The sequence below is a fragment of the Dermacentor andersoni genome, chromosome 1 (assembly GCF_023375885.2).
Source record: "Dermacentor andersoni chromosome 1, qqDerAnde1_hic_scaffold, whole genome shotgun sequence".
NCBI lineage: Eukaryota > Metazoa > Arthropoda > Arachnida > Ixodida > Ixodidae > Dermacentor > Dermacentor andersoni.
This window is the reverse complement of record NC_092814.1, coordinates 309,502,069-309,516,796: the sequence shown is the minus strand read 5'-3', so window position 1 is coordinate 309,516,796 and position 14,728 is coordinate 309,502,069. Positions and strand designations below refer to the sequence as shown.

Genomic DNA, 14,728 nt, shown 5'->3' with positions numbered 1-14,728 from the left:
AATGCACTAATCTATCAAGTAAGTCTAGCTTTAAGAGGAAGCTTTAGCTCGGGCCCAACTCCGACGCGGCCTATTCAAATACATGTAAAACGCAATAACATTCTTCTGAGATAGCCCCTGGACCGATTTTAATGAGATGTGTTGCATTTGAGAGACAGAGGTAAATTCTAGTGACTGCCGGAAGCGGAATTTTTATTTAGGGCCTCAATTTTGTTAAAATAATTTTCAAAAATTCTAAAGTTCGAAAAATATAGAAGCACGAAGTTTACGAATTAATATATCTGCATCAAAAACAGATCTCGCGGTTCTGTAAAGGGCATCCGCTAGATCATTCAAAGCGGACAAATTCGATAAGTCAATTTATATTTTAGGTGAACTCGTTACATTGTGTACAAGGGTTCTGCAAAAGCTGTATTTCCAAATTACTACATATTTTTCTATATTCATGTGTAACATATCAATTTTGTCCGCTTTAGATGTACTATTAGATTCAATTCAAATAATTATGATATCTTATTTCATTGCTGAGTTACGGAGTTGTAAACTTGATAGTTTCGCTTTTCGAAAATTTGCGATTTTTGACAATATTTAATAAAAAAATGACGACCTAAATCAAAAATTCGAAACCAACGGTCACAATATTTTAAGCTTTTCTTTTAAATGCAAGGAATCTCGTCAAATTTGGTGCAGTGGTTGCCGAGAAAAACGAATTCTCCTTTTACACGTATTTTACACGTAGCTAAAGCTTCCTCTAATGTAGTTCTTAATCATCTTCCAAATTGTAGCCAGCGGTAAGAAAAACACGTTATTTGCTGTGCCGCTTGGTCCAATACCGCTGAACAAAAAGAAAGATAACAAGGTAGACATGAACATAATGTAGCCCCGTGTATATTTTTTTTTTTCCAGTCTATGCCCGGAAAAGGAACGTGAGTATGACCAACTTGTTATTCAATTTTGTAGATGTAGGCAGCTGCTTCTCTTGTCTCATGCGTTTTCTTTTTTCTTCATTTATTTACTGATGTTGAAGGTTTAATGGCGTCGCGGCAACCTTAAAGAGCCAAATGCATCAAAATTTTCGACGGCGTAAAAAGGCTAATCTCAGATACTGTTGCTATAGAGCTGCGTAAAATTATAAGGTTGAAAGACCGGGTTGAAGTACGTAAAAATAAGCATTATTGGTACTGAAACTGAAAAAAAAAAATTACTCGCCGAAAATGACGCAGAACATGGAACTTTGAAAACAGGCACGACATCTCGACATAACCTCCGAGATTTGGCGACGCTCGTGGCGCGTGCTTAATATCCCGGAGGCCATATTACGCATCATCCGCTTCGGTCTTATTTAAAGGCGGTTAAAAACAGTGTAAGACAATTACCAGCCGTGCAACATTGCCAAGATTGGTTCAGTGGTATGCAAATAGTACCACTCACTGACGGCCAGTTTAGCCAAAGTGAACTTTAATTTCCGTCGGCCTTTAAAAAAATCTTACAATGCACCAAATGCCGGGCGCAAGCGACATCATGTATAACGTGCAACTCACAAGTCTCATGCAACCACATGACACCAGACATTGCAACTTCGACAGAAAATTAAAAAAAAAACTTAAATTTATTTCTCTTCCCATAAAAGAAAAAAGAGCGGCGCACCAGGACCAATACGGCTACATATAGCTACACGGCAAACCAGAAAACATCAATCGGAATGTTTAACTCCTTACCACGCAAGCAAAAATTATAGTAACTTTTTCAAATTTTCTTTTACCCCTGCACAATGGGCGAATAGAACACTCTACTATTGCCACTGCTAAGCGGTACTGATTCTTTAGAATGCATTAGTTACTTATGTTACACTTTTACGGTTGGAATGTGATTTGTTTGTTTTCTCAATGCTTCGGTGCATTTTTTTTGTTGTTGTTGTTTCGTATTTTTACGACCTCCTGGGTGGCCCCAAGAGAGCGCGCAGTACATTTTATTTATTTATTGAGTGATTCATAAACAGATAATAAGTATTTACATTATTTATTGATTTGAGGGTTAAAGTGAGCGCCCGCGAAGTTCATCCGTCGGCAGGCACCAACACTGGTCAGAGGTTCAGAACGTGTCCTAAATCACTGCGAATGTCTACCTTCTTCCCGCAATTAGGGGTTCGACACACTGCAGTTCACAGCTTTTACCCACTGCCATTAGAAGGTCCAGTTTGTTCACGTAGTAATAGGTTAGTAGTATAGAGATGCGAGGAAATAAAAAAAAGGCGTTTGTGGTTGCTTTTCTTGGACATCAAAACCGGCAAAAAAAAAAAAAATCATTCCATACAACGAGGCCCATTAGCAATGTTAAGCCGGTACTATCGACAGTTTTTGAGTACAAATGCTCAAGGCAACCAGCATTTCATGCAATAGTATATACTTAGTGTCAAGTTGTGTGTCGTAGCCACAAAGTTCGTCCCCCTAATTAGCAAATTCGACAAGCGCATCGCTTGGCATGAGATACGGGATCCGACCTTATACGGGGAAAAAACAAGATAACAATAGATAACCGAAAAGGAATTGAAAAATAAATGGTAGTAGTTCGAAGGATGCGCGCTTAAAATATTGTCCGCGTCTCTGCGTGATTCGCTGAATATAACGCCTAAGCGCGGAAGCGTGGTTGTGCCATGAGTCAGTGCACGGCATAGGCATCAGGTGTCGGCCTTATAGCAACAGTTTCATCTGAGCTGCCTCCCATAGTTTTGCCACTTGTCTATCTTTTCTCGGCAAAATGTCCGCAGTATATAGCCAAGAAGGGAAGCGTTGCAGGGGGCGGCAGAAAGTTACGTGGGCGGATGAGATTAAGTCTGCAAGGACAACATGGCCACAATTAGCACATGACCGGGGTAGTTGGAGAAGTATGGGAGAGGCCTTTGCCCTGCAGTGGGCGTAATCAGGCTGCTGCTGCTGCTGCTGCTGATGATGATGATGATGCTGCTGCTGCTGATGATGATGACGATGATGATGATGATGATGATGTGATGATGATGATGATGATATAGCCAAATGAGCGCTCACAAAATTACTTAGTCACAACGGTCGGCCCCAACATCCCCACGAATAATTTGCTATATCTGCAGCCGTTTATGCAGGAACGCTAACTTAAATACATTAAAGGGACACTAAAGGTTACTATTAAGTCAACGTGGACTGTTGAAATACCATCCCAAAAGCCTCGAAACGCTTGTTTCGTGCCAAGGAGAGACTTATTTTAAGAGAAAATGCGTTCTGAAGCGTCCGCGTACCTCTAGCGCAGTTCAAATCACCCGCCCTCCGATCGAGGAGTACTGACATCATGGTCTCATAGTGACGTTGCGCCATCGGTGAGTAGAACGGCGTCCGCAGACGGCGCTACGGCTTTTCTGCGCAAAACGCAAACGCGCGGCCAGAAACAGAGCCAAGACAGAGCCGACAGCAGGGCGAAAATGGGACTATGGTGGCTAGCGGAAGGAGAAACGCGCGACCATGAGCTGGTACTTCATTCTATGACGCAAACTTCGACGCTCGTCGCAATGGACCCTGACAACGACAGATTGACTCGCGATGCTGCGCTCAACTTCAGCGATTTGAGCACTGACGAGCGCGACCTGCTGCTGAGGGCTCGCGCTGCCGGCGTCGTTGCGTACTACGACGGCGGCCTCGACACCGGCTCTCCGGAGCGGGAAAGCAACGAGGGCTTCCCACGACATCACATGGACGTGACATTCTCGCTGCTTGTTCCAAATGAAAGTTTCGCGAGCCAGCAGAACCTGCACAGCACGACGCGATAACGAAACTATTGAAACTCCAAAGCGTGCGCGGCGCAGAGTCGAGCGTGCAGTGTCGAGCGAAAACGAAACCTTTCGACCACCCATACTACTGAAGGGCAACGTCAAAATGTTATTTTTTCTTAGAATCGAACAGACGTAGACAAGCAACATTTTCTTCCGTCTTATAATCGAATGAAATGATATTTTTAATACGAGTAGTTGAGTATTAGTAACACAAATTATGAGGAGTGCTTTCGTCATCGGGCTAGTACCGGAATGTCGCTGGGGGTTCTCAAATCGTGTCATGCATTTACCTCAATTTCTCGGTTACTAAAGCTCTGTTCACGATTATATTGACGCCTTAGACGTTCTAGAACATTGCTCTACCACTTTAACTTGAATTTCTGGTAACCTTTAGTGTCCCTTTAATCAGCCTTTATGACTGAGAAAGCTCGCAACCTCATCATTTTGGTTGGAAAGAGTCCTACGTGAACTTGCCAGAACGACATCGCAGAATCAGGGATCTTCTCCCGCACTTTTGGCATACATCCAGTGAGGTGCGATCATATTACACTTGGTGTACTGTCAAACAATAAAGGGTCGAATTTTTTTATTTTTTTTAAGAGAGCACTTCGCTTAGGTAAGCTGACCTTGATGTCGCTTATAGCTGATAGAAAACTGTGGTGCAGGCGTGTGGGAGAAAACAATGGGACAATCTGCCGCGCCCATTCGACAGCGAGTGCGTTCTTTTCCAGTATAGGCTCAAGAACGCACGCAGCCTTTTTGCAGGCTTGGTTCTTCACGCGAGGCCAGCACGTGAGGCAGCAGATGCTAAGCGTGCGAGGGCGTAGCCTCATGGATGGCGACGAAAGCTCGCATATATATACCGGCTTATCGCATTAAATGTATAGTGCGAGGGAGCGCATGTGTGCTCTTCGTAATAAAGGAATTCGTGGAATAATACTTGTGCAGATACAGCACGCCCTTAGGTTTCTCTAAAGCACACATACCTGTGAGTGTTAACGTAAAACCACACGATATTCAACATTTTCGCTATAGTAGTGTAACATTTCAGCTGTTGCAATACCTTAGATGTTACATAAGAACTCGCCAAACTCGCTGAATGGCATCCAAACAAGTGCTTACACGCTCACAAAAAAAAAAAAAAAAAATTACGCGGAAACTCCTGCAGGAGTTGTGTAATAATGCGTAAGCATTGTGCAACTTGCTCATCACTCCACCGCCCGGTGTCATTATCAATGTTATGAAACTTAATCTGGCCAGTACAAACGACAGCGCTGCGGCGACTCGAACTGAAGCGCACAGCGGAGCAAGGTACATTGATAACGCAAGCAAAGTACTGCAGGTGGCAGCGCCTGGTGCGCTGATGACGTTCCGATCATTATAAGCCGTTATCGCTCTTTAGCGCCTTATCCATCCGCGTCGAACTATTATGAACCGTGAGCAAACGCACTCCGGCGGCGGCTGCGTATGGCACGGCCACGCGGAACGTATTTTGAAAGCGATCTGCGATGCGGAGACAGAGTATCGACTGCTGATAGCTTCGTGAGCGCTGTGTTTTCGCCGCGCGGGCCCATATCTTAACGGGCAAGGTGCATATCTAAAGGGGCAGGGTGCGGCGAAGTGCTGAGCTAGAGCTTCGTGAGCGCTGTGTTCTAGCCGCTTCGCTCGCGTTGCAGCAACAGGCAGCACGGAGGTATATATTGGAAGCGATAGTCTAACCTGACGGGCGGATGGTTTTCCTCGTTGGCTAAGCAGAGGAATGCTTACGCATTTAAAAATTACGCAGGTACAACTCAGACCTTGGAATCCGGGAAATGAAGCTTTCGTGAAGGGGTAAAATAAATGCAAACCAACTGATCATATTGCCATAAAGATTACGTGCCTGCAACGACGACAAGACGCGGAGACCCCCCCACCATATGACTCACGTGACCCCGCGCTATATAGTGTCTCCGGTACTGGCCGCCTTTGCAGTGACACTGTATTCAGGGTCGGCACGCCGACTACAGCCCCCGATCCTGGAGATAATGCAACAGTAAAGTACATTTTATTCGCCGAAGGACCAATCAAGCAGATGGACAAACCCCAACCCTGCAAAGTAAGCATAGAAAGATTCGCTTTATTAAAGTTATCTTGCATGATGACGTATATTTTGTTGCGATGAGCACATTTAGCTTTCATCTTTTAATCACTGCGTAATTGCGTAGAAAACATGCAAAAATCAGTTCTTCGCACACAATGGCGTGCGCTCAGGAGAAGGAAGAAGTGAGTATACCGTCACGTGCACGCAACCGAACGTGAGCGCGCGAGCGCAGCCGCGGAACGAGCGAGGCAGCGCGAGAACCCGGCAGCACAAGGGCACACGCAGACTGGGAGCACACCATCAAATGCGTGAGCTGAGCGAGTGTATAAAAGGCGCACGGCATAGCCGGGAGCCTCCATGGTTTCACTGCCTGATGATGGCGATGACCATGAATGAGCCGGTTCATGCACTGGACCCAGGCCACTTTCACGAGGCGCATCTCGAGCGCCGCCCACACGATGGGTACCATACAATGCGGGGTGGGTCGTGTGACCGAACACACTCACCCCCACGACACACCCTGGTGGTAGGCTGGTGACGGCCTTCACCATTCGCCCCGGCATAAGGCGCATCTCGAGCGCCGCCCACACGGTGGGTACCATAAGATGCCGGGGTGGTCCTTGGACCGTTGCGCACACACTTACACAGCATAAGACACGGTCCCACATGACGCACACCTCCCGCATAAACATCACAATACACAACACCAACATCGTAATGAATCAAAAAGGAGACTCGTGTAACAAGCTGCCGGTTGCATGCAACCGGCACCTTGCCGACGGTGGTGGCGTTGCCGTTCACCGGGGCCAAGCCTGTGACATTCCCATAGGTGGCACGCGACGCTAGCGCTGCCTGGATTCTAACGGTAGTGCAGAAAATTTTTTTACTTACTAATAACAGATAATGTTTCGAATATTATTCACTTACAATCTAAATTTAGAAATGACAGGCGACGTCTGAATAATTTCTAGTAGCTTAGAAAGTTAAATGTGTGTATTGAAAGCGCAATGACGCTTTGAAGACTACCGCACAGCAGACGACCGACGCCGGCGTCGTCTGTTTCTGCTATTGCTCTTGCGCTGCCCGCTTGCTTTGGCCCGGTATATATATATATATATATATATATATATATATATATATATATATATATATATATGTATTCTTATTTAGGACTCAGAATTAGCTTGTACATTTACCTTTAAAGGTTGGCGCTGCTGCATAGGCCGGGCGAAATCGCGACGCTAATCACACTAACTTGCAGCCAATAGACAGCTTTATCATAACATCATCGATGTTTACATGCAATAAAAAGCACGTGAATAGCGTTTCAGAATATATGCTGGTGCGTAACATGCATAGTTTTTTATGTGCAAGAAGATACAACGTACATTCTTGCCACACATTTCTGGTGAACACAAGCTGTCCGCCGCTGAATTAAGAAATACATCCGACCACATAAAGCCGTCACACGCTGGCATGTTGATAAAGTTCCTCCACTTTTGGCTGAAGATGTCCACGCCACTTCGTTCACAATATTCATAAACTGCAACTTGATTTGAGCCAGTGCCTCCTTTTTGAGCAGAAACGCCTAGCTTTCACAAGCGCGAATTCTTTCGCGACTGTTGGTCGTCTGGTCCAGAATGCCTGCTCTCTCTCTTGCAGTTAACCATTCGAGAAGTCACGTTATAAAAATTTTCAGCGTTTAAGCTGAATTTGCTTCGAAAAGTTTATAATTTCAGATAGAAGTGTTTTTCTGTGCGTGCAGGTTTGATGCGTTGCAAATAAAGTTTACATAATAAAGGCTTAGCTGGCGTTTAGATTACCGCTGCCGGCGGTGCGCTGTCGTCGTTTCGATGTTGGTGCCACCCCAAGGCTTGGACGCGAAACACGCCACACGCCAGTACAGGCTAGCCGGGGCAATCTATTCGCAAAAAAAAAAAAAATTCTTACGCTAGAACTGAGCTGTCAGTCACTCGTGATGTTGGAAATATATGATTAGCGAAGGCGGACAGTCAATGAAAAATACCATTTAAGAAGGGAAAGGTTTGTGAATTCAGTTCCTGTTCCCGAAACTTTTAAAGCGAAGCTTTCTTTGAGAACCCTCTTGGGCTTTGCTGATCGTGGCTGCGCTTGCAGTAGCGCTGAATAGCTCAGACATACAAAAAATTACGGCCGGTTTATCACTTTTCCTTTCGTTCCAGTTAAATGCTGTGCAAAGAGACGCATGATGTATGAAACTTTAGTTTACTTCCCAACGACGCCCCCCCCCCCCCCCTCCCGAAAGAAAACAAAAAAACTTCGCGCTTTACCATTTAGTCGCAGTAGTATTTTGTCATTTGTCTTCGCGATAACACGCATGTAACTGTTCTTGTTTTTCACCGAGTCTAGCAGCATAGCGAATGCGTGCCTACCCTTGCAAGGCGCCAAGAACGCGGTTACAAAAATCACTAGACTCAAGTGACCCACGGGCCCGCGGATTTAACTGTCTCTGAGATCGTCCCACTTTTCGTTACATCATCTCCGGCATCGGCCTATACGTGTAGCCTTTGCACCATCTCTGGGTTTGGCCCACTTTAATCGGTGTGAAAACGGCCGAGCAGACACGCCAAACACCCTGTATACGATGGCACATGCAACATCGCTTAATATTAAGACGCATACACGGCGCTGGATATGTATCTTTACGTTCATCCTTTGTTTTTTACGCGCTGGTATTTGGCGATTATGACAAACCAACTAGCACGAATTTCAGCTTTAATGAAGAGGAACCTTTAGCTCCATCGCCAACTCCAATTTCCTTGCTCAAACAGATGTGAAACGTACAGATGCTTTTTTTAGACATCCACTGGAACCATTTAAGTGAAATGTGTTCTACTTCAGGTAGCTAAAAAATGTAAGTCCTATTGACTCTAGCCTGGAAAATTTTGATTTAGGGGTTGAAAGGGTTCGCGAAAGTTGCTAAACTTCGGTAAGCTGTAAAAAATAAAAGAAACTGAAGCACGAAATTTACAAAGCTGTAACTTTGTACCGAGAAATTGATTTGGCAGTTCGATAAACAGCATCTGTTAAACAATCTCAAGAGGAAAAATTTATACCTGAATTTTCAGCGTTCCTAAAACTGTTACAATGTTTAGGAGGGTTTTGCAAAAGTTCCGCTAACAAATTAGTGGCATATCCCAGAGCAGCCTGTAATACATCAATCTTGTGCGCTTCACAGCTAGTATTAAGTGCAGTTGATAGAATTGGGACATCGCTTTTATTGCTTATTTAGACTTGTAAACTCCATACGCTATCTTTTTTTTCAATTTCGCGATTTGGAACAATTCTTGTGAAAAAAAAAAAAAAAAAGCTCGATGGCTTAAATTAAGGAATGCGTTTCCTACAGTAACTTGATTTTAACTTTTGCGTTTAAATGCTAGACACCTCATCAAATTCGGAGCAGTGGTTGCCGATAAAAACGACTTCTCCGTTCCCGTGTATTTAGATAGGAACCCCCGAGCCAACGCTTCCTCTGAAATGAATGATGCGCTTCGAGGCGTACACTTGCTGCACTGATGACCTGCCCCTTTCGAAGAAAAAAAAATATCATTCATCGAACCCTAAATTCATATTTGTTTGAGGCAGTTCACAAAACAAGAACGATAATGACTGCAATTTAAAGCGCGCGCCTTTAGGGAGTCCCGTCACGGGGTGTCACGGTTGGTGAGCTGTCGGATCGGCGCAAGGAAATCCCAAGCTACATCTCGGTGCAGCCATCTTGCGTCCTGGCTCTTGTTCAACAGTACAAATCAGCGCTCACTTGAGGCTCGACAACGAGCGCTGCCGCTTTAAAAAAGCGTCAGGTCAACGGCGCATGCGTTGACTGCGCAATTTACGCCAGTGATGTGCTTCGCTCGCAGCGGTTCGTAACAGCGACGATAAGCAGATCGGGCAGCGCATGTACCAGGATGAATGCGGTGTTCGTTCATACGCATGCACGTTTGAGAGCGCTGCATTCGATGCGCGCAATCCGCGCACGTACGGCACGTGCTTTGTTTTATTTTAGTTTTTTTTAATATTTGGCGGGCTTTCTTTACGACGCAGAAGAAATTAATACTTAACAGGCAGGACGGTAGCAGCTTCTCAATTGGATAATTTCAAAACGCTGCACGACTGTATCGTTGAAAGGTTGACCCTAACGTTAATATTTGCCAAGTGGCCTGATTTTGCTTGATTATTTATTCAATTAGGCAAAATACCAAAAATAGCGTGACTTGCTACGTACAATATAGCTAACAACGTGGTCGCATCCTCCTAGAATGCTTCGGCGTACTTTTTGGCCGCATTCTTGTCGGCGCGATGTTGTAAAGGCTGTCATCGAATTCTGGCACCAGAGCGGACTAGACTTGAGAGTGTGAAGAGTATTGAATGCTCAAGTTCACCCTATCACCCCCATCTTCGCCCTCATCATTAACAGCTCTCTCTCTCTCTCTCTCGCTATATATATATATATATATATATATATATATATATATATATATATATTTATGTTACTCAAGGCTTCCTTCTCCCATGCTGAGTAGCAGGTCAGAACTTTGATTCAGGCCGACGTCTAGATCTGCTTTTCAATCATAAGAAATGTTTCTCTCTCCGTTTTGTACCTCAGCTAAAGTTATCTGCCCCCCCCCCCCTCCCGTATATATCATCATAGTTCCGAGTCGCTGTGCGGCGCCTTTGAAAACACATGTGAGCGCGAGGAAGAGGCATAAACATTTTAGTCTTATAACTCGGCTCTGATTAAGCCGTATCAGGTGCTTAGATTCATGTTGCCAGAGGTGTGATGGCGGCAGGGGGCCAGCGGAGCTGAACGCTGTGTTGCTGCACCTATTTTCTGTCGTCTCCCCGACTGTTCGTGCAATTCACATGCAATTCGTGCCGACTTGCTGCGAACCAATTCTCATTACAGCTTTTCTTCTGTCCTTCCAGAGACAAGTTCACCTTCGTAGTAAAATTTTCCTCCGATACGCAACGAGTCCTGCAGTATCAGCCTAATCTTTCGGTAAGAACGGAACAAAACCTCTGACGTAAGGCACGCAGCTAAACCGCGCAAGTGTGTTCTGTTATGTTGCCCGCTATATGCACCAGGAGCAATGGTTCGCGTGATTTTTTTTGCTCCTCATTTCATCACGAGCCGTGGCTGGCCACGTCGGCTCGTCGGTGCGGTGTAAATTCTGTCGCTTGAAAGTCCCAAAACTGCACAGTGTGTTGCGAGGGACGCTGTAGTGGAGGCCTGTCCGAATTGATTTTAACCACTCGTGGTTCTATCACGTGCACCCAAAGCACGCTGTACGAGCGTTTTCCTCTTTTTTTTTTTTCTTTTTTTGCATTCCGCCTCTATGTGAACGCGGCCACCGCAACCTCGACTTCAGCAGCGGAGCCACGGCGCCACCGCGGCGGGTATTGGGCAGTTCTGAAAGGTGTGCGCGTTTCTTTTTTTCCGCTAAAGCCAAGAAAAAGAAAAAGTCAACGTATAGGGACTGGCTCTGCAATCATCAACACTGGGCCCGTATGACATGCCAAAATAGTTCGTTCGAGGTATTTAGATATGCTGACGTCCAGCATCTGTGTATGTTGTATCTCTGAACTACGTACCTGTAGTACATACTTTGGAGACAGAAATACACTTATATTTAGGTGTGTCCCTCGTCGACTGGTTCGCGAACTGCACAATGGAGAAGGTCGAGGTTCAAATGGAACCCATTTGGATACCCATGCGGTGCTTGCTTACCACGGCCGCTATTTCTCCTTAGTAATAGCTTAGTGGCATCCATTGCGCTGCTGAGGTCGCGGGTGTTCTTCCGAGCGCGCAGCTGCCTCGTTAGACGGGGATGAAATCCAAAGATATGCCGAAATACTGAGAACTGTCTACAAATGCGTAAGCATTCTTTTGCTCGCGGCTGTCGCTTTTGCTTTTGTTTCCCAAATTTCAGTTGGCCCAACCCCAAATGTCAAGTTGGCCCACCCCTACTATAGGCTTCCCCATCCATATTCTATGGAGCTCTATGTATCCCTATGAGTAAGGTGTCACGCTTCTCACGTTATGGACACAATTTTGTTAACAAAATTCTCTTTGATCAATTCATTTTTAGTTTTCAATTGTTACTTATCGCTTATAAAGCTACCGATCATTTACATTTACACTATTATAGCGATTAAATGTCTTCGTAAATTACGCATGTTCTGCGGACACTTCTCGCGTGACATACAGATTTTTCTGGGGTACACGCGAATGAATATTTATACGTATTAAAAAATACTCGTCTAAGTTAGATTAAGGTGCCCGTTAAATATCCCCTGCTGGTAAAAATGAATCCGGTGTCCCCCACTACGGCGTGCCTCGTGATCAGATCGTGGTTCCGACCTGTAAGGCTGCAGAATTGAATTTTAATTTCTGCTTCCTAACGTAAGAATACAAAACAAACGGACAACATCAAACCGCGTGTATTCTTGCCTGCCGCTTGATCTTTTGAACGTTGGGACTGCGGCTTGAAAATTGCGTATATAAACGACTGTAATGAAGTGGAAGTATGCTCGCTTCGCGGTATATAGGTCATATGCGAATTACGGGTTTTGACGCCCCAAAGCAACATCCGGTACATGAGAGACGTCGTAGTACAGAAGGAAATAAGTCTTTACCAACTGGTGCCTCTTTGAGGAGCACCTCAACTGACGCTCACATAGGCGTCTTCGCATTTCTCTCGCATCGAAACGCAGCCGTCGCGACAGGGAGCCGAACCCTCGACCAGAGCAGCAGACCGCCTTAGCCACAAGCCACCGCGCCGCCGGAAATCGGTGTATATGCGAGGCACGACGAACTGCCCGAAGCGCGATGATGCTCGCATCCGGATACAGGCTCAGACACGCGCACTAGTAGCTCGAGCAGCTAATTAATAATTTAATTATGAGGTTTTACGTGCCAGAACCACTTTCTGATTATGAGGCACGCCGTAGTGGAGGACTCCGGAAATTTCGACCACCTGGGGTTCTTTAACGTGCACCTAAATCTAAGTACACGGGTGTTTTCGCATTTCGCCCCCATCGAAATGCGGCCGCCGAGGCCGGGATTCGATCCCGCGACCTCGTGCTCAGCAGCCTAACACCATAGCCACTGAGCAACCACGGCGGGTCTCGAGCAGATATGCAGGCAGCTATAGGCAACTGCGCGGGCAAACGTGCCCATAGCCGCTGAAATGCAGGCGCGTGCGTAATTCGCACGTTTTACAGAATAGACGAACCTCTGCGTGCGCGCGCGCGCGCACACGCGGATCAAGTCACGCTGAAAAAAAAAAGCTTAGGCTAGCGAAGCGTCAAATTACGCCCCTTTGGCGCTCGTCGGCTGCCTACGTAGAAAACGGGAGCGATCGTTCGACACCTATGCGAGCGAGTCACGTACTGGGCGCATGGTGTTTCTGCGCGTGCGCTGATCCGGCACAGTTAGCGTCCACATCATGCCGAATAATATATGGGACTCCCTTGGTTTCGCAGAGTGCCTCCTACGACAAGGAAATGCCATTTATAAAATTCGGCGGTTTCTGGCGAAGATGTGGCAGCAGATGTGGCAGATGTGGCAGCAGATTCATTCATATGCTTTGCGCATATGAATGAATGAATCAGTCAATCAATCTTTTATTTTTGTGTTCAAGCACATCCAGAGGTCTGAATATACTGATGCACAGAGAAATAAAGAAAAAAGGCAAAAAAGCTATGTGACAAAACTATGGAATAAGGAAAGAGAGTAAAAAGTGAGGGAGAATGAACTTGAATGGGAAGGATGGCTCCGATCAGAACGAAGACAAACCGTTTCGACAGATATAAAGAGGGACAATATTACCGTTGTACAGACTTCGCAGTCTCTGGAACGGCGAGTGCCTCCCGAAAGATGCAGGAGCGTGAAATAGCGTAATCAATTAACCGATAGATTGAATTAAAGTATGAGGTTTTACGTGCCAAAACCACGATTTGACTATGAACCGTGCCGTGGTGGAAGTCTCTAGATTAATTTTGATCACCAGGGCACCTTTAATGTGTCCCCAATGCATGGGACACGGCCGTTTTAGCATTTCGCCCACATCAAAATGCGGCCACCGCGGCCGGGATTTGATACTGTTACGTCGGCGATGAGCATTCCTTGGACATTTCCCCCGATGCAGTGCCAGACCCCGACTGTGACGAGAAACAAGCGCCGCGAGTCGTCAGTGCGCATTCTTTGGGTGCTTCCCTCGCGGATTCATCATCGCCCGCCTACGCGGAGACGGGGCCCAACAACGACTGTGATGCACAGGCAAAGAAGCTCACTTATAAGCGACAACATTCGCCGCCCTCCGTGGAAGCGGTGTCGTGCGTGAAGACCAGTCTCCTGACCCTGACAAGAGCGTCACGGAGAGCAAGGAACCAGCATCACGACTTTCGTGGTAGGAGCACGAACACCTGTTTCCAGGCTGCCTCGTCCTTGCTTCGAAGTTTGGATATCAGAGGCAGAGTTCTGTGAACAGTGCGACCCTTCTGATTGGCCACAGCAAGGTCATCGAATTCCCTTGTGTAGGGAACTAGGAAAGAAGAACTGCTTAAAAGAAGACACCTTTGAGGTGTGCTGACGGGCCCTGAAGTCTGCAGGCGTGTGCATGATGATATCTGCAGACATGTGTGTCCTGACTAGAATCTGACTGCATGTCTCAATATGTGAATAATGTAAAATAAATCCCTTATCTTTCACTCTTACTCCCGGACGTAGTCACCCCTATGGCATGGAGGATCCCTAGCCTAAGCGCTACCCCGAGTGCCAACAATACCACGACCTCATGCTTAGC

General features: G+C 46.0%; 1 protein-coding gene across 3 annotated transcripts in view; it reads left to right on the top strand.

The window, feature by feature from the left end:
* Positions 1-14,728, top strand: part of LOC126548495 (epithelial sodium channel subunit beta-like) — a 71,045-nt gene that overhangs the window by 27,198 nt on the left and 29,119 nt on the right. For 2 of the 3 annotated variants that reach the window (XM_072285259.1, XM_050196705.3), the window contains exons 7-8: positions 907-926; positions 10,848-10,920. In XM_072285259.1, coding sequence (XP_072141360.1) covers positions 907-926; positions 10,848-10,920 — 93 coding nt within the window. The remainder of the gene's footprint in view (positions 1-906; positions 927-10,847; positions 10,921-14,728) is intronic. The other variant, XM_055063374.2, reaches the window with a different exon arrangement.